Source organism: Lichenostomus cassidix, chromosome W (genome assembly GCF_008360975.1).
Source record: "Lichenostomus cassidix isolate B80296 chromosome W, HeHo_3.0, whole genome shotgun sequence".
Classification (NCBI taxonomy): domain Eukaryota; kingdom Metazoa; phylum Chordata; class Aves; order Passeriformes; family Meliphagidae; genus Lichenostomus; species Lichenostomus cassidix.
The window spans coordinates 24,015,980-24,036,558 of NC_139510.1; the positions used below are offsets into that span (position 1 = coordinate 24,015,980).

Consider the following 20,579-nt stretch of genomic DNA (forward strand, 5'->3'; position numbering starts at 1 on the left):
TAGTTACACCTCTGTGAAAACATATTTAAGAAAAAATCAAAACAAGGTAGGCACGCACTTCTTTTTAGTTAGAGGAGGAGGAGGAGGTAAAAATATGTGAAGGGAGAACAACATGGAGACACCAAGTGTTACAGAATGGCTTCAGGATCGCGGTCATGAATCCTTAAGAGGTTTGTGCGAACAAGTTAGCTAAAGTAGGCCATACAGGCTGTGGCAGTACCCTTGAGCCCTGGGAATGCGCCGTGGGAAAGGTACCGGGGAGGCGCAGCAGTGCCCTTGAGCTCTGAGGAAGTACTGTAAAGAATGTACCGGGGGGAACTTGCGATTAACAAGAATGAAGGGGGAACCCTGAAAGTGTGAGAATGGAATGCATAGAATGCAGATTGTAACTTTTAGTAGTAAGCATAAGCACTTGTAAGAATATATAAGCCACTCATACGGTGAAATAAATGGAGCTTGCTTATAACTCATATTGAGCTTGTCGCTTGCTTCCTCTCGCCTCCCTGCAAATGGTGACCCTGACGAGCAGGGACACTGAAAATGGAACTTAGGACCCTGCTCCGAAAAGCGGCAAGAATGGGAAAGCACTGGTGCACAGCGACCGGAGAGCTAAAGATCATCACCCCTTGTTCAGCAAGGGCTGATCCGAGCTTGGGCCAACCGAGAGGGGACCCGCCACACGTGAGGACTACACTCTGATAAGCTGCACGGCGATTGCGAAACGAAAAGAGGGACGCAGGCAGTGCGCTACTCTGCAGCGACGACCAAGACGTTTTAAATCCAGCTGGACGAAAATGGAAAGAGAGGTAGCCCTGGACTTATTGCAACGCTTTTTAGAAAAACGCGGAGTAGGCAAAGATACCATGAAGCAATTAGCAGGACTAGTTGCTGTGGGGAAAGCCAAAGGGTTTTTTGCAGATCCTAATACAGTGTTTGAGGAGGGGGAGTGGCGAAGTTATGGTGACTGATTGCTTGATGGATTGCTTGATGGTGATAAGACATGCTCAAAGTTAGGAAAGCCATGGAGGGAAGTGATAAATTGCTTACAGCGATATAAGGCAGAAAAGAAAATTGCTGCCGTGGCCACCAAGAAGCTGGGAGGGGCTGTTCGGGACGATCAGTCCGGGATAGGGGTGGGGGTTGTGGGGGGTGAGCGACCCATTCCAGGCATGTTAGGCTTAGGCACAGAGCTTCCCAGTTTGCCCCCAGTAGGGAAGTGTACGGTGCTAGGAGTACAAGGGTCACTGGCAAAGCATGGCGTTGCCGCGGGTGTGGACCCTAATGTCCCAAGCCAAACTCAGCTCCGAATGGCTCCGCCGCCGGACACTGAGGAATCAGAGGAATGGCCCAGTGCACCTCCCCCACCTGAGGAGGATTACGTCCCCCTCAAACCAGTGCCTCAGAATGATGGTCGATTAAGTGGCCGGTGGAGAATAGATTGGAGGAGAGTAGAAGAAAGGGCTGTGGAAGAAGGTGATATGGAGCTAGCAGAGGAAGTCAGAGTACTAAGTCGAGCGAAACAGGCGTTTCCTGTATTTTTTTAACCGCTAGAAGGGGGTGGGCAACAAGCGTCCCATGCAGCTACCGATTGGAAGCTGCTCACCCAACTGCGTAGTACAGCTAGTGAATCGGGTCTGCATGGTGAGCCCACAAGAATGATGCTGAATTATATTTGGGGAAGCTTTATACTGTGTCCAGAAGACATCAAAGGTATTATCAGAATGATTATGACCCAGTCGCAACAGTTGTTGTGGCAAGCTGTGCCAGGAATTGGCAAACCAGTGACGAGGTGATAACGACCCCCTGCGGGCGGTCATTCCAGAAAAGCTAATGGGCCTGGGGCGAGGGTCTACAATTATTGAGCAAATGCAGTCAGGGCCAGACATTTTGCTAGAGTCTATGCGGACCACACGGGAAGCCATAAACAGGGTGCATACCGCCCCCCCTACACCGTCCTATATGTCGATCAAGCAAGGAAAGGATGAGTCGTTTGCGAGCTTTGTTGATAAGGTTTCAGCAGCAATCATAGCCTCTGGGGTGGCACCATGGATGACAGGAGCATTGCTGCGTCAGTGTATGTTAGAAAATTGCAATCAGCAGACAAAAAACATCCTCATTACGCTCCCTGCAGACGCTACTATAGAAATGATGTTAGAACGAATGAGTTGGGTGCCTGTCGGTACCCAAGCTTTTGTTGCAGAGTTGGTAACAGCTATGGGAGAAAAGTTAGGAGAAAAATTGGCTCAGGCACAGTCTCAAGCCTTTACTGCACTAGGGCCGTTGCGACCCCTTAGCACATCTGCAGGCGGAATGAAACCAGGGAAAGCCGTTAAGTGCTATCGCTGTGGAGCCGAGGGACATTTAAGGAGGCAGTGTAGTGGTCCAGTGTGGTGTAACAACTGCAACCGAGACAGCCACTCCACAGCGGCTTGCCGGCAGTCAGGAAACAGGAGGAAGAGCGCGTCCAGCCGCCGCGCCCTGACAACAGTAGCGGCTCCAGCCCTTTCTGCCACAACACCGACAGCCCTGCCTCTCGCCGTGTCAGTGCCATCAGTTCAGCCTCCATGCATGACTGTGTCTCCGCAGACCAGTCTGTCAACCGCCAGCCCCTTCAGCCAGCACACGTCCTTTAGCCCGCCACAAGGGGGAGCCTCAGCCTGGACCTGGCAATAGCAGTAGGCACAACGCTTACCGACCTGCGCCCTGTGAAAATTCCAACTAGAATTCGGGGCCCACTGCGCATCGCCAACCAACCTGTGGGCGCACTCCTAGTGAGACGTTCTTCGGTGAGCATGAAAGGACTGTTTGTGTTACCAAGAATAATTGACGCTGATTTTATGGGAGAAATTTGCATTATGGTGCAGACTATGTTTCCTCCTATCTACATTCCCAAAGGTACCAGACTGGCTCAGCTTGTCCCACTCCCACACATGGCTGCATGGATGCAAGAGCATAATGCGCTTGCAGACCGAGGGGCCGCTGGATTTGGCTCTACTGGAGGACTTGCGATGCTGACAGTTCCGATGGCAGAATGGCCAGTTGTAGAGACCACCTGGACATGGAAAGGCATGTCCCAGTGTCGCTGTTGAGCAGCTAGCAGAGTAATGAATGCATCAGTTCTCAGTGGCAAGAAGGAATGACCTTTATTGTTTTGATTTCATCACATATATAGAGTTCTCAAAAGTCACCCAGATTGGTCAGTCAGAAGCCTTCCCCCAGGCCTGATTGGCCAGGCCTGCACTGCCCAAGTTCTGGCACACTGTTCCAACAACATCCAAACTATATCTTTATTTACAAAACACAAGAAAACTTCTCATGGGAAAAAGCTGTGCTAGCCACATCCCAGACCTTGCCTGCGCTACTTGATACAGGTGCAGACATCACTATTATGGCCACAGCTTGCTGGCCACCAGACTGGCCACATCAGCACACTTTGAATGGAGTCGTAGGTGTGGGAGGTTCAGTTTTTGTACAACGGAGCACCAACCCAATCCAAGTAGCCATTGAAGGCAGGGTGGCTACGATCCATGTAACCATCATGCCCTTACCTAGAGGAGTAAATGCCTTGATTGGCCGAGATGTACTAGATCAACTGGGACTTGTGTTGACCAATCAGCATTTTTAGGAGCCGTTGCTGCAGAATGGACTTTCCCGATCCAGCTCACATGGACTACTGACGAGCCGGTATGGATCGTGAAGTGGCCGCTGAAGAAGGAAAGTCTGGAACAAGCACAACATCTGGTACAAGAGCAACTGCAGCAGGGACATTTACGACCTTCTACAAGTCCCTGGAATATGCCCATTTTTGTCATTAAGAAGAAATACAGCAAATATAGACTTTTACATGACCTGCGAGCAGTCAATGCACAGATGCAGGCAATGGGGGCCCTGTGACCTGGACTGCCAAACCCTGCAATGCTCCCGGAAGGATGGCATTTACTGATAATTGACCTTAAGGACTGCTTTTTCACTATTAAACTGCATCCGGTTGACACTGCAAGATTTGCTTTTACCCTACTAATGCCCAACAAAGAGGCCCCTTTTCAGAGATTTGAATGGACTGTGCTGCCGCAGGGAATGAAAAACAGCCCCACCTTATGTCAGTTGTTTGTGGCCAACGTGCTGCAACCCATTCGTATGGTGTGGCCAGAAACAATGATTTATCATTACATGGATGACATTTTATTTGCCCAAGCTCAAGCCTTTACCAGCAGCCAAGAGAAAATACTAGAACAACAGTTAAGCAGACATGGACTAATTATTGCTCCGGAGAAAATCCAGTGTAGCCCTGTTTGGAAATATTTGGGCTGGCAGATAACAGAAGGGCAAGTACGACCACAAAAATTACAACTTAATACACAAGTGCAAGCGCTACATGATGCACAGCGCCTCCTTGGCGATATTCAGTGGCTACGTCCAGTTGTGGGCATCTCAAACAACGATATTGATGCTCTTCGACCATTGCTGCAAGGCACCGACCCAGCACGGACAGTGCATCCCACTCCAGAACAACAACAGATCATTCAACAGATTGGCACGCAGATTGCGCAGCGCTGGGTCGACCATTGCAACCCGGATATCCCTGTGGTTCTTACAATTTTAATTGGCTCCAAACAACTCCTTGGTGCACTCACGCAGTGCAAAAAGAAAAAGGGGAAGGATACGATAAAAGTATTAGAATGGCTGTTTACAAGCATCCAACCCAAAGCTACAATTCAACAAAAAATTGACAATTTGGCTGAATTGGTCCAGAAGGGCCGCACCAGAATCTTGCAGCTCACAAGCCAAGAGCCAGGGACTGTTTATTTACCACTAAAACGACGAGTGGTACCTGCAACATTCACAGGCTTTACAAGTTTGCTTGCTGTCTCAGGCAACGGACATTAATGTAGAGCCATTGCAATCCACCACTCTGCGCTGGGTGAGCAACCAAGATTGGATTACAATACCTAAAAGGAGCAAGCGTCCATTGCCAAATGCAGTGACGGTCTTCACAGATGCAGGAAAGAAATCTCGGCGTGCAGTGGCAACTTGGATGCAAGATGGCAAGTGGCATTATCAGATATTAGCCACGGAGGAAAAGGACTCACTGTAAACCCTGGAATTGGCAGCAGTCGTTTGGACCTTTGTAAACTGGCACTCCACAGAACTAAATGTGGTTTCTGACTCCATGTATGTCACAGGCATAGTGCAGCGTATCGAGGATGCCCGACTCAAAGAGTGCCAAAATAAACAGCTGTTCGAGCTATTGAGACAGCTGCAGGCTGCGATTCATCAGCGAGAATGTGCCTATGCTGTAATTCATATATGAAGCCACAAATGGTCAGAAGGCCTTGGAGAAGGCAATGAGAGGGCAGATCACCTGGTTTCCATAGCAGCACCACTGAGCGAATTTGTTAAAGCCAGAGAAGCTCACAACACCTTCCATCAAAATGCCAAAGGACTCTTCCACCAGTTCAAAATAACTAAGGAAGAAGCAAGAGGCATCGTTAGGGCTTGCCCCAGTTGTAGCCACCATGGTCCAGGCTTGGGAATTGGGGTGAATCCCCGGGGTTTGGGGCCTTGTGAGCTTTGGCAGATGGACATTACCCATGTTCAACAGTTTGGGCGTCTAAAGTATGTTCATGTCACGATTGATACATACAGCAGATTTGTGTGGGCTACGGCTCAGGCAGGGGAGAAGGCCTCCCACGTGATACTGCACTTGACAAGCTGCTTTGCTGTCATGGGAGTGCCTCAGCAAGTTAAGACTGACAATGGACCCGCCTATGTCAGTGAAAGATTGCGACGATTCTGCCAACAATGGGGGGGTCAAGCATACAACAGGCATTCCCCACTCACCAACAGGACAGGCCATTGTCAAACGAGCAAACCAAACCCTGAAGCGATACCTGGATAAGTTTGATTAAATCCGTGATACATACAAAAAGCTGTCTAAAACATTGTTTGTATTAAACTATTTGTGCATTTTTTCTGATCAAGATTCTCCTCCTGCACAGGTGCATGGCCGAGTTGCAGCCTCAGAGCATAAGGCACCTATGATGGTTATGTATCGTGACCCTTGCACAGGCCTGTGGCAAGGCCCAGCAGAGGTGAAATATGTAGGGCGCGGTTACATGTGTGTGCTTACATCCACAGGTACACAGTGGGTCCCTGCGAAATGGACCAAGGCTGTTCCTCGTGCTGCTAGCGATCGAGATTCTGGTGTCGAGCCCAGCCACGACCTTTGTAACGGAAGTTGAAGACAGACAAAACTTGTGGGTGACTTGGGCCAATGCAACACATAATCCAGAATTCTGCCTCAGCTTACAATCAGCTACTGCACCGTTTAAAACATGTTTAGTTGGAATATCTTTGTTTAGTTTTGAGGCATTTAGCAATTATAGCACGTATACAAAGTGCTCTACAGCAAAAAGCACCTCTTGGTGTGCTGCAAATTTAATCAACCGATTAAACAATACCTTGCCATGGGACCCACAGGAGTTGCAACTCCTGGGCTCCATGAAAATTGGCAACACCTCTAGCAATTGGACCCAAACATGTATTTGGTTTGGAGGCAGACAACAAAGCCTAAATCCATATCTAAGTCACTCTAACGAAGGCTGGACAAATGTCAGCCCAATAAATATAGTAGAGTACTCACACACTGTTAAGGGCAGCTATTGCGGAAGCAACAACACTGTTAATCAAGGTTTGGGTGCTTTGGGAGCTGAAATAAAAAGACCACCAATTACAGTTTGGAACAATAGAACACCCAAAGCGTTGCCCCCATCTGTGTTTTTGATATGTGGAGACAGAGCATGGCAAGGGATCCCTCATAACATTTTTGGTGGGCCATGCTATTTAGGAGAATTGACACTTCTGGCACCTAACCAACGCCTGTGGCTCAGCGTAACCGCTGAGCCAGGGTGCCAGCAACGTTCACTTTCCCATCAACTGGACCCACAGTGCAAAGATGATGTTGAGTTGTGGTCTGTAACAGCTAAGGTGTTCGCCACCCTGTTTACCCCCAGAGTAGCCGCTGCAAATGCCCTTAGGCAGCTTGAGAAACTAGCATGCTGGACAGTTAAGAAAGCAAATGTTACTACTAATGTTATTTTCCAATTATTAATTGATCAAAAGAGCTTGCGACATGCTGTGCTTCAAAATCGAGCTGCCATTGATTTCTTGTTGTTAGCTCAAGGCCATGGCTGTAAAGACTTTGAAGGGATGTGCTGCTTTAATTTGTCAGATCATAGCGATTCCATCCATAAGCAGCTACAGTGGCTGAAAAAACACGCCTCCACAATTACAGTTGATATCAATCCTTTTGATAAATGGTTATCACCCCTATTTGGAGGTCTGTCACCATGGCTAATAACCTTAATTAAAGAAGCCTTACGCTGGTTAGGAGTTTTTATACTAATAATTGTAGTGATAAGAATTGCTTACAGCTGCATTACAAAGCAAATTAATCAGGTAGCTAGCGGGGTCTTGCTTGCACAAAGACAAGGAGAGGGAATTGTTACAGAATGGCTTCAAGATCGAGGTCATGAATCCTTAAGAGGTTTGTGCAAACAAGACCATTGTTAACTAAAGTAGGCCATACAGGCCGTGGCAGTACCCTTGAGCCCTGGGAATGCGCCGTGGGAAAGGTACCGGGGAGGCGCAGCAGTGCCCTTGAGCTCTGAGGAAGTACCATAAAGAATGTACCAGGGGGGAACTTGTGATTAATAAGAATGAAGGGGGAACCCTGAAAGTGTGAGAATGGAATCCATAGAATGCAGATTGTAACTTTTAGTAGTAAGCATAAGCACTTGTAAGAATATATAAGCCACGCATACTATGAAATAAATGGAGCTTGCTTATAACTCATATTGAGCTTGTCGCTTGCTTCCTCTTGCCTCCCGGCAACCAAGGTCAGTGGAGAAGGTGGGGGAGGAGGTGATCCAGGCGCCAGAGCTGAAAACCCTCTGCTAGCCATGGTGAAGACCATGGGGGAAGCAGGAGGTCCCCCTGCAGCCCATGGAGTCCACAGGGGTGCAGAAATCCACCCACAGCCCACGCCAGAAGAGCAAGTGGATGCCTGGAAGAAGCTGTTATCCAGTGGGAGTCTCATATAAAGAGTTAAAGCTGCAAAGGCCTTGCAAAGGAGAGAAAGGCCTTGCTCCTGGGATGGAAGCAGCCTGGCCTCAGCTTGGGAGAGTCTGCACCCTATGGACAAGAGGACTCATGTTGCAGCAGAATTCGGGCGGGATGTTGCTCGTGAGATTGGACCCACGCCAAAGAAGTTCCCAGAGGACTGTCTCTCATGGGAGGGACCTCATGGCTATGTAGAGGACCCCTCTCCCTGATGGACTGACCAGAGAAAAAACCTTTACCCTGCCCCCTGCCCATGTTGTTGATTTGAAAAGAGGGAGGGAGGTGAGCCAAGAAAACACTGTCTTAAGAGGGAGAGGGGGAGCAGAGAAACTGTCTAGAGAGAAAGAGAAATAAGCAGAGAACACAGTATTTGTAGCAGAAGAATTGTGGATATAAATAGATTTATGGACTAAGAGAATACCCCATACCCTGCCCCCTACCCGAGTTGTTGGTTAGAAAGAGGGAGGGGGGTGAGTAGAAAATGCTGTCTTAAGAGGAAGGGGGGTGAGTGAACAAAATGGTGCATGAAAAGCTTATTTTTACCTATCATTTATCCTCTGACTCTGTTAGGTAATTAAACCACTTTGCAACTTTAAGTCTGAAGCCTGCTTGCCCTTTTCTTCCGTGCGTCTCATTACCAGTGTCCTATCTCACTTAACTCATGAGATTGGTGTGTGCTTAACAATTTTTTTCTTTCCCCTCTCCTGAATGTTTGTGGCAGGAGAGAGCAGGGGTGCCTGGCATTTAGTCAGGGTCAAACCCTGACACCAGGAAAATTATGAGGTAGAAGAAGGGCCATCTAAGAGCTTGTCTGGGGTGAGTCAGCCAACTCCATGTATTACAACTAGCTGAACAGAGAAAAAAAAGTAGAGTAATCATTGTAAGCAACTCCTTTTGGAGGGGAATGGAAGGCCACCATTTAACTGGACTGCTACCATCACCCTGATTAACAGGGTGGCAGGTTGTATTCTGACTTTGTCAGTTTAAACCATTGTTTCTGTATTATTGCCTTGTTATAAATACTAGTAAAGAACTGTTCTTCCTTTTCCCATATATTTTGCCTGAAAGCCCCTTGATTTCAAAGTTATAATAATTTGGAGGGAAGGGGAAGTCATATTCTCTATTCTAAGGGAGGTTCCCGCCTTCCTTGGCAAACACCTGTCTTTCAAACCAAGACAGTCCTGTAGCTTTAAGGCGAGTCCAGGGGAGGGGCGGGAGCCAGGGGAACTCTGGCAGGCTTTGTTCAAGCCCTCACTCTCCCTTGTGCTCAGTTTTGCAGAGCAGGCGAGTTACCTTGTTGCTTTTAACTGGCTTGGTTCTTGTCAGCTGAGGCAAGAAGTTTTTCCCTGGACTGCAATAGCAATCCTCCAGCGGTTTCTGTGGGTTCTTCTGGAACTGTTTGGCTTAGCTTTGGCCCGAGAATCAGACCATCGGCAGGAGCCGGTCAGTGCTGACCAGCAGGAAAAAAGCCATGGGGACACCCCATCTAGGCCCAAACCTCGGGGAAAGCTGAACCACTGAAAGACAGAACTCTAAATCCACCAGCTTTCTCTGCAGCGAGGAGACAAACATCAGAGTTCACCAGGTTCCCATCTGTTTTCTTTTCCTGAGCTGCTGCCTGGACTTTTCTTCCCCCCCCTTCCCCGAGACAAAGGCTGTCCGCAATCTTGTTCCTTCTCTCCACATGGCAGAGTTTTGTTTTTTTCCCTTCCCCTGGAATTTTGCACTTGATTGTTCTGCTGTGGGTGTGCGTGTGCATGGGGAGTAAAGTTCTGACAGTTCAATATCTAACAGTTATTCATTTTCCTCCTGTGCCATGCAGGGACCTTGTTTGTAAAATAAACAGGGTTTTTTTTTCACTTTCAGCTTCTAAAAATTCCTTTCATATCGGCGGGAAGGGATTGCTGGAACACTCTTCTTTAGAGTAAATGTTCATTCCTGAGTGTTCCCTCACAAACTTGTCTCTAAACCGAGACACCTAAACACAAGGAGAGCAGACTTCAAGCTGCTCAGGGAACTAGTAAGGTCCCCATGGAAAATGTTTTTGCAGGTTCTGGGGTCTATCAGTGCTGGTCACTTTTTCAACATCACCTCTTAAGGTCACAGGAGCAGCAATTCCCAAATGCCAGAAGTCAAGCAGGCAAGACAGAAGGCTGGCTTGGCTGAGCAGGGATCTTCTCTTGGATATAAGGCAATAAAAAAGAAGGCATATGCTCAGTGGAAGCAATGTCAGATGACATGGGAGGAATACAGAGATGCTACTTGCCACTGTAGGGAGAAAATTTGTGCAGCCAAAGCTCAGTTGGAACTGAAGCTGCCAGAACTGAGGGACAGTAAAAAAAGCTTTTTTTAAATATGTTAATAGCAAAAGGCAGTGCAGAAACAACATTGGCCCATTACAGGATGAGGATGGTCACCTCACAAACAGAGACATGGGCAAGGCAGAGATGTTCAATGCTTTCTTTGTCTCTGTCTTCAACATGAATGATGGACCAAGGGGGTCCTGGTGCCCTTGTCACCAAAACTGTGGGAAAAACAAAAACCCTCCAACAACATTTTTAATGTTAGAGAGTCAAGGCATTACTTTATTTCTGGCCAGGATGTTGTTCTGGCCAGGATGTGCCACAGAAATCATCTCATCCACACATAGCCCGGGTGTGCAGAGAGAATCATTCCATGACACATGGCTTTTACCAGATTTTTCAGATATTTTATATAGTCAAAACTCATAGAAATTAATTGGTTCAGTGTTCATTGGTCCCCAGTTGTGGTGGTGGATAATACCACCTCAGGAACTGCTGGGGAGCCGAGTAGTCCCAGTACAGCAGGGTTTCACTGGTGGGAAAACATCCCTGTCCAAGTAACATGATAAGTCCCTCCCCAAATTATGTAAATCCCCCTGGCTGTAACCTAACCCCTTACTCCATCCCTCCCCTCTCCCCATTGGTTGTAGTGTTCCCCCCGCCTCCTCTCCCCTGACCCCAGGTGATCCCTATATCTAGGGACATCTGGGGCTTCTCTTTCTCTTTCACGTTGGACCCCTTCGGAATAAATATCTGGAACATCCAGCTGATTGAGCCTCTGGATTCTTTGTCTCTGGTAACGTGTGAGCTATCCAGCTCTCTGGGTGAGTGAGAATCTGTGCCTTACACCGGCACGGGTGTGAGAAGGGTCTTTCTGTACAGCACCAGAGCAGTGCTGGCTGGAGTGATCTCTCGATAGCCTTAGAGACACTTTCGGTAAACGCAGAGGCCTGTTTCCACCCCTCCTCCCCCCACTGCGTTACCCAGTTGCATAGTTCTTCGTATTTGGTTTCCTATTGGATCCGGATTTCTTTGCCTGCAATGTTAATTAGGTCTTCTTTCTTACTTCTCTTTTTCCAGACCAGGTGTCTCCAACTAGCCAGGGGTGTTGTTTGGAGTTGATGGTCTGTTAATCACCATTGAGAGCTGTTATCTTTTGTATATCTTCTGTGCTACTCCCAGTCTGTGTTGAGATGCTAAGCTCATCAGGCCTCACCTAGAGGAACAATGCCTTGGAAAGAAACTTTAGTTCCCTTCCTCTAGGGTAAAGGCGAACAAAACCTGAATAAAGTTATATAAAAATTTTTAAACTGGTATGTTTTCTAACACCCTGAGCTGGAGGACCATGCCTGTGAGAATGATAAACTCCCAGTTGACCCTGAAGTTGTGTGGGTTTTGCTGCTCCAGCTGGATCCCTATAAGTCTATGGGGCCTGATGGGATTCATCTGAGAATACTCAAAGACCTGGCTGATGTCTTCGTGAGGCCACTCACAGTGATTTTTGAATGGTCTTGGGAATCTGGAAAGGTCCCAGTTGACTGGAAGTTGGCAATTTTCACAAAGGGCAAAAAGGATTACCCTGGAAACTACAGGCCTGTCAGTCTCACTTTTCTGCCTAGTAAAGTTATGGAAAAGATTATTCTGGAAGTTACTTAAAAACACATGAAGGACAATGCAGTCATAGTCACAGCCAGCACAGCTTCATGAAGAGAAAGTCCTGCTTGTCAAATCTGATTACCTTTTATGACATGGTAACAAACCTAGTTGATCAAGGGAAGCCAGGTGATGTCATCTTTTTGGATTTCAGTAAAACTTTCAATACTGTCTTGATGCCTGATGGGTTTTTTGTCATTTTTCTTTATACTTTTATACCCTTTTTATATACTTTTTACTCTTTCCCATTCCTGTACTTTTCACTCCCTGTATCTTAGCCCCACGTTTATAACCCTTGTAACTCTAGCCTAGTTCAGAATTCTTTGGGGAAGACGAAACATCCCCACAATCTCAAGAACATGAGGCACCAACCTTGAACGGAGCCTCATCTCTGGAACATGTTTTTTTAAACTAAGTTGTAGCCTTTTTGGGGGGAGATAATTAGAATAAGGAGGCAATTACTTCATTTGTTAGGTTTCTTATTGGAGGATTTTAGATAAGTGTGCCAATTGGTGAAGTCCATAAAATTGTATACGCATTGTACCCGGGGGTTTTTTCATCGTGGTACCACCTTTGACGATGGTGCACCTGGGATCATATTAAACCAAGGTAATACCCTTTTCCCTATACTGCGGTGTCTGCATCTTATTTTTACCAGCATTTTAGGCATCAGTTCTGGCGAGCCAGGCAGGAGCAAAAGAGACCCCGAGTTTCAATTCTAGACCAAGAAACACCCTGCTGCACCCCCCCCCCCCACTTGCCAACACTATATGGGAGAGAAGCGGCGGTCCGGGATTGAAAAAACCAAGAAGTTTCCGAAAAACCTACCGCAAAAAAACAGCAGGAGAAGTAAGATCAAAAAAGTTTTTACGAGTTTATTGCTAGCTAGCATCTAGGAGAAATCTCCATCTGAGCGAGAGAGTAGCCAGAAGGGCCATAAAAGAGGAGTTTTTACAACCTACTTCACTCCCGCAAAGAAGCTGTGAAGAGAAGGAGACGCTCTTCGTTATTACTCACAGGGGCCACTACGTTGTGGCTCACGAAAGTCATAGCTCAGAGAGAGCCGTGGCCCACGAGTTAAAAGTGTGAGTTCAAATACCGAAGAGTAGTAGTTCGAATCTCGCCACGAGTTTAATCTGCGCGCGCGTGCTGTTTTAAGCTTGCTCTCTTTACTCTGCTGGGGCGTGGGAACCGCGGGTTCGTTTCTCGTGACAATCTTTAGGCTAAGTGTTTTCTTTCCAGCTGTTTCTTTTCTGTTCATAAGCAAAACATGAGTGGTACATCTTCTACTAACCCAAAAATCCCACAAGATTCCCCACTGAGTCTGATCTTAAAAAACTAGCACAACCTAACGGAGAAAAACACCCCCCTGTACATGGAAAATTAACTAAGCTGTCGTTGTGAGTGTGGCCTGTGTTAAAACTAGAAAAGAAATAAATGGCCCAATCTAAGTAGTTTAGAAGACCAATTAATCACAAAACTATTAGTAGAGCTTCAGGTCCAAGGCAAGTTTAATGAGTTAAAGTATGCAGAGTTGTTTTCTATATTCTTGAATCAGGAAGAAGTGTACAAACAAATTAAAAAGGACTGCCTGCCTTGCGGGAAAGAGTATCTTACCCCTTGTCGCTACAGGAGCCAGCCGGACCGAAAGAGGTGGCGAGAAGCTAGCTCCATCCTCGCCGCTGCCGGCAGCTCCCCTCCCTGCCCCGGGCCGATATGGCACTGGGAGTAAAAAATCAGTGGCCACCGCCAGCTCCCTTCCCCCCTGCCACGGTAGGACTAGAAATGGGAGATGAGTGGCCATTGCCCCTTTCGCGGCCACCCTCCCCGTGCCTCCCTGAAAGCAGAGACAGGGGAGAAGCAGGGTTGGGCTGGTTACTGCCAGCCCGCCGCACTGAGAGCAGAAGCAGGGGCGGAGCAGGAGCGGATCGATCACCACCCGCTCGCCGCACTGAGGGCGGAGGCAGGGGGGGCGCGGAGGCAGGTCCAGGCGGGGAGAGAAGTGCATCTGCTGCTGTACCTGACCCTTCCAAGGTTGAGAAAGGAAGGGGCGGGGGGCAGCAGCCGGTTTGCCACGCGGTCAGTGACAGGGCTGAAAGAAAAGTAGCCGCAAATAAGAGCGAGCCACATAAATTCAGTGCAAATGGCTTCAAGGAAGAGGAAGCGAAAATGGAGGCTGTAGCCACAGCAGCCAGCGGGCTTACTGGGAAGAAGAGAAGTAACCCAGGAGGCTATAAAAGCTGATAGTCTGGTAGCTGAACACACCAGATCTAAAAGAGATGAACCAAGAAAGAAAGAGACTGTCCTAGAAGCACCTTTAGGGCAGGCTGAGAGGAAACTGAGTCAAGGCATTGTAAATAAAATTAGTGCCACAGAGATAAGTGAAACACGGCCTTTCTTTTAACCTTTAAAATTTAAACCGAGAAAATCCATTCTGCCAGTAAAGAAAAATGATAGTAAAAGTTACAAATTAGTGCAAGATTTAAAGGCAATTGACAAAACCACAGAAAACATAGAGGACATAGATTCAGTTGTGCCAAACCCCTACATTTTTCAGACAGCACCAACAAATGAACTAGGGAAGTTCACAGTTTTAGATCTCAAAGATGCCTTTTCCTAGATTTCTATAAGGAAAAGTAGTCAAGTGTGGCTAGCACAGGTCTTTCTCGTGAGAACATTTTGCTGTGTTTTATAAACAAAGATAAAGTTTGGATGTTTTTGCAAACAAGGTCTCGAGATTTGGGCAGTTCAGGCCTGGCCAATTAGGCCTAGGGGGAGGTTTTTGACTGACCAATCTGGGTGACCTGTAAAAAGTCTATATATATGGAAATCAAAATAATAAAGCCCTCTTTTCTTGCCTGAGAACCTGGGTTTCTATTTCTCTGCTAGCGGCTCAACAACGACAGTCAAGAACTCTTTACATCTGAGTGAGAAAATCCTGAGGTAGGAGGAGAGACTCAGCTCACCTGGACAGAGCTACTCCAAGGGTTCAAGAATAGCCCAACTATATTTAAACATCAGCTGTCAAAAGAACTAGAGAACTAGAGAAAACAAGAAAAAACTTTATATAAAACCCTTAAGGCAGCTAAGAAAGGAACCATCAACTGGACAGAGAAAGCAAGGATTGCATTTAAACAACTAAAACATTCCTTAATGTCTGCTCCAGCTCTGGAGCTGCCAGACCTACCTACATACGAGCAGCAGAATGTTACTCTAAAAGTACTGGCACAGCATCTTAAAGATCAGCAAAGAGCTGTGGCCTGTTTCTCAAAACAGCTAGACAATGTTAGCCAAGGGTAGCTTGGATGTCTGAAAGCTGTGGCAGCAACTGTCATCCTAATACAGGAAGCTTAGAAATTCACCCTTGAGCAACACATTGTCATTTATGTACCCCACACCGTGATTTCTGTGCTGGAGCAAAAGGGGAGACACTGGTTATCCCCTGGCAAAATGCTCAAATACCAATCTGTGTTGTTGGAACAGGACGATGTCACCCTAAAAACAACATCTGTTGTAAACCCTGCAATGTTTTTGTCATCCACATTACTTAATGACCTGCCTGAGCATGACTGCAGACAACAGAGGAAACCTATTCCAGCAGACCAGACCTGAAAGATGTGCCTCTAAAGAAGCCAGATTGAGAACTAATCGCACTGACCAGAGCTCTAGAACTGAGCGTAAGAAAAGAGATAAACATATAGACTGATACCAAATATGCCTTCAGTGTTGTTCATGCCCACAGAGCTATCTGAGAACGTAGCCTGCTGACTGCTAAAGGTAATGGCATTAAGCATGCAAAACAAATCCTTACACTCCCGCAGAGCACCTGGAAGCTTACAGAAGTAGCTGTCCTGCATTGCAGAAGTCATCAAAAGGAGAAAGCAACTCCTGAAGTGAGAAATTGCTTTGCTGACAAAATAGCAAAACAGATAGCAGAAAAAAGCATTCTTGCAGTAGTGCCACAGAAAAAAGGTGATCCAACAGAGTTTGCTCCAAAATATGATCAGAGTGACCAAAAATTAATTAAATTTCTTAAGGCTGAAATTAAAGAGGGTGAGTAAGCTGTCACACCGATAGGCCAGGTTGTAGTCCCACCCCCGATCCTTCAAGAAATAGCACAGAAAGAACATGAGAATACACACTAGAGAACAAAAAACCTTTTAAAACATCTAAAAAAAGTAGTGATTAAAAAAAAACCAAACTGATATTGTGCAATCTATAACAAGCAAGTGTAAAACCTGTTGCAAAAACAATCCTGGCACAAGCAAGAAAGTAGTGTTAAGAGCAACCAAAGCAGAGCATCTCCCAGGAGATTACTGGCAAATTAACTTTACTGAAATATCACATAAAGAAGGATATGAATATGTACAGGTATTGGTTGATGTGTTCAATGAATGGCCTGGAGCTTGTCCCTGTCGCACCGGTGCAGTGGAGGAAATGGTGAAAGCCTTGCTCGACCATGTAATTCCGGGGTTTGGGGTTCCTTTGAGAATGTCATCAGATAGAGGACCACATTTTGTTGCAACAGTGATCGAGGAAGTTAGCAAGATTCTGGGACTTACTTGGGACCTGCACACACCATACAGGCCCCAAGCAAGTGGCAAGGTTGAACGTATGAATGGAACCCTCAAAGCCCAAGTTAGTAAGATCTGTCAAGAAACATCTATGACATGAGTTCAAGCTTTGCCTATAGCCTTACTGAGGGTCCACATACAACCAAAGTGGAGGGACAATATAAGTCCCTATGAAAGCCTATATGGCAAACCATATCAGGTTCCACACATCCCAGGGGAAATTCACATGAGGAGAAAAATTGATTTACAGAAATACTTAACAGCCTTAAGCTCCATTTTGCAGAAGCTCCAGAGATTCATCATGCTGTCCAAAGCTATAGAATTGAACACCCCTGCTAACCTGTTTCAGCCTGGAAACTGGGTCTACATCAAATAGCGGACCAGCAACCCCTTCCAAGCTAAGTGGAAGGGACCATTCCAAGTTTTGCTGACCACCCTCACTTCTGAGAAAGGTTGCTAGGAAAAGATGGTGAATCCACTACTCCAGGATGAAGAAAGCTTCTGCCCCTGAGACCATCAAAACAGAGACTGATGCAAATCAAAATGATGTAGTTTAAATTGTTCTTTACATGTCTGTTGTTTGCCCAATTGGTAACCATGACTCAAAGCTCAGCCAAAAGTTACACAACACTGTGATCCAAAAAATATATTCCGAGCTCTTAATATGAACAATTCCTGAATCTGCACCCAGTTACCACCTTTAGATGGATGTAATAACTGGCCACTTAAAATTAGAAAAGTTTGGAAGAAGTTTGAAAAGAGATTCAAATTTGTGGGAGCACAGACCTTTCCCGTGAGAAATCTTTCTCTCTTCTTCCTGTGTTTTATAAACAAAGATAAAGTTTGGATGTTGTTGGAACAGTGTCTCAAGATATGAATGATTTAAGCCTGGCCAATCGGCCTGGGGGGAGGTTTTGAACCGACCAATCTGAGTGACCTTTGAAAGTCTATATAAGTTGAAATTAATTAATAAAAATAGACATTATCTGCCACACTGAAGACTGGTCTCCTTCTCTCTGCTAGCGGTTCAACAGCAACACAAATTCTGTATGAAGTGAGTCCAAAATCACACCTTAAAATTTGACCATATCTTCCATGCCCTCACTTCATAGTTACCAGACTGAGCCTGGGTAAAGGAAACATTTATTATAATTATAATTATAGTTATTATTTTTAGTATAGCTAGTTATGTAAACTAATGCTGTAAGTAGTGTAATGTAGTTTAGAGACTAGACAAGGTAAAGGCTTGTTAGTCTCTAAAAAGGGGGGAAATTATGCCTGATGGGTTTTTTGTCCTTTTTCTTTATACTTTTATACCCTTTTTATATACTTTTCACTCCCTATATCTTAGCCCACATGTTTATAATCCTTGTACTCTAGCCTAGTTCAGAATTCTTTGGGGAAGACGAAACATCCCCACAATCTCAAGAACATGAGGCACCAACCTTGAACGGAGCCTCATCTCTGGAACATGTTTTTTTAAACTAAGTTGTAGCCTTTTTGGGGGGAGATAATTAGAATAAGGGGGCAATTACTTCATTTGTTAGGTTTCTTATTGGAGGATTTTAGATAAGTGTGCCAATTGGTGAAGTCCATAAAATTGTATACGCGTTGTACCCGGGGGCTTTTCGTCGTGGTACCACCTTTGACGATGGTGCACCTGGGATCATATTAAACCAAGGTAATACCCTTTTCCCTATACTGCGGTGTCTGCATCTTATTTTTACCAGCATTTTAGGCATCAGTTCCTCCCAGGATCCTTCTGGACAAACTGCCCAGCCCACAGCTGGATAAACACGTCATGCCATGGGTGAGGAACTGGCTCATGTATTGGGCACAAAGGGTTAGAGTAAATGGGGTGACATCAAATTGGCGACCTGTCACTAGTGGGGTTCCACAGTGCTCTGTGGCAGGATGTTCCCCTCCACCCTAGGAGGGCCTATCTGTTGCCTATCAGCTAGTACAAATACTCAGGCCATCTTCCCCCTCACATTAATTTGCTAACTGGTGAAATAACTCAATCAGGACAGCTTGTCTTGTAGTGAGTTATTTCGGCACCATAGAGGTGACATTCCCAGCTGACAGTAAACATCCTGTTATGGAAGCAGATTGTAGGAAGATAAGCTGGAATTTCTGACTGACAGACACTTCACTTTACAAACCATAAAAGCTACACCATACTTTCACAAAGCAGAAGTCTATTGCCCATTCCCTGGAAATGTGTGGGGCTTTTCCCCAAAGTCAGGATGCTGCTTTGTGGTTACTCTGTCGGGTTGAGTGAAAGGAATCTGTGTACCCCATCCTCAATTCAGGGGTAAGTTACATTGACTACTAATCTATACTATTTCTTTGCTAGCTATAATATAGGTACCTTTATGTTGCGCATTGTTTTATGCAATCTACTAGTAGTTCTTTTGTTTTATCCTGTGTAGTAACTCTGTTTAAGGCCTTTTGTCTGTTAATCTCCTGTCTATTCAATACATAACTCATTTTATAATAGACCTGATCTGCCATTCTTGAGAACTTGCGAGCCAGAGCAATTTAGGTGTGGGTCACCTAGGTACAGCTCCTGCCAAAAATCTGAACCTAAGGCAGGGCTTGTCTAAAGCTGTCACTTGATCCATTACAGACTCCATCTTAGGCCCTGTGCTCTTCAACATCTTCATATATGACTTGAATGCAGGAATCAAAGGGATACTAAGCAAGTTTGCTGATGATACAAAATTGGGAGGAGCTGTCAACTGCCTCAAAGGCAGAAAGGCTCTGCAGAGAGACCTCAACAAATGAGAGGACTGGGCAATCACCAGATCTATGAAGTTTAATTAAGATAAGTGCCCAATTCTGCACCTGGGACAGGGCAACCATGGATGTATGGACAAACTGGGTAATGAGAGGCTGGAGAGCAGTGCCACAGAAAGGGACCTGGGGGTCTTGGTCAATGGCAAGTTGAATATGAGTCAGCAGTGCCCTGGCAGCCAGGAGGGCCAACCGTGTCCTGGGGTGCATCAGGCAAAGCATTGCCAGCTGGTCAAGAGAGGTGCTCCACTCTGCACTGGTGTGGCCTTACCTTGAGTACTGGGGGCAGTTTTGGGCACCACAACATAAAAGAGACATTAAGCCATTAGAGAGAGTCCAAAGGAGGGGTACAAAGATGGTGAAGAGTCTAGAGGGGACACCATACGAGGAGTGGCTGAGGTCATTTGGCTTGTTCAGCCTGGAGGAGACTGAGGGGAGACATCATAGCAATCTACAGTTTCCTCACAAAGGGAAGCAGTGGAGAAGGCACTGATCTCTTCTCTCTAATGATCAGTGACAGCAAATGTCACCCCAGTCTTCAAAAAGGGCACAAAGGAGGACACAGGGAACTACTGCCCATTCAGCCTCACCTTGATCCCTGGAAAGGTAATGGAGCACCTCATTCTGGAGGACATCTCTATCCACAGGGAGGACAAGAGGTGATCAGGAGTAACCAGCATGGATTCACTAGAGGGAAATCATGCTTGACACACCTGATTGCCTCCTAAAACGAAACAACTACCTGGATGGATGAGGGGAGAGCAGTGGATATTGTCTACCTGGACTTCAGCAAGGCTTTCAACACTGCCTTTCAAAACATCCTCATAAGCAAACTCAGGAAGTGTGGATCGGATGAGTGGACACTGAGGTGAATTGAGAACTGGCTGAACAGCAGATCCAAAAGGGTTGTGATCTGTGGCATAGGGTCTAGTTGGAGGCCTGCCACTGGTGGTTTCCCCCTAAGGTTTAGTACTGGGCCCAATGCTGTTTAGTTTATTGATCAGTGACATGGATAATGGGGTAGATGCCTCCTCAGCAAGTTCACTGATGATACAATGGTGGGAGGAGTGGCCAATATCCCAGAGTTCTGAGCAGCCCTTCAGAAGGACCTTGACCAGTTGGAGAGATGGAC

At 46.2% G+C, this 20,579-nt stretch overlaps 2 protein-coding genes across 5 annotated transcripts in view; one reads left to right on the plus strand and one right to left on the minus strand.

Annotated features, from left to right (window-relative positions):
* The window catches only part of LOC146425727 (protein patched homolog 1-like), a 228,888-nt gene that overhangs the window by 185,225 nt on the left and 23,084 nt on the right, over positions 1–20,579 (minus strand). The window lies entirely within an intron of this gene.
* LOC146425731 (syncytin-A-like) lies at positions 6,484–7,572 on the plus strand. Its single transcript, XM_085041508.1, has one exon. The coding sequence runs from the start codon at positions 6,502–6,504 to the stop codon at positions 7,570–7,572; it is 1,071 nt and encodes a 356-aa protein (XP_084897634.1). The 5' UTR covers positions 6,484–6,501.

What these genes read in the sequence shown, in the direction of transcription:
- LOC146425731 (XM_085041508.1), top strand. Translation starts at nt 6,502, where the DNA reads ATGAAAATTGGCAACACCTCTAGCAATTGGACCCAAACATGTATTTGG.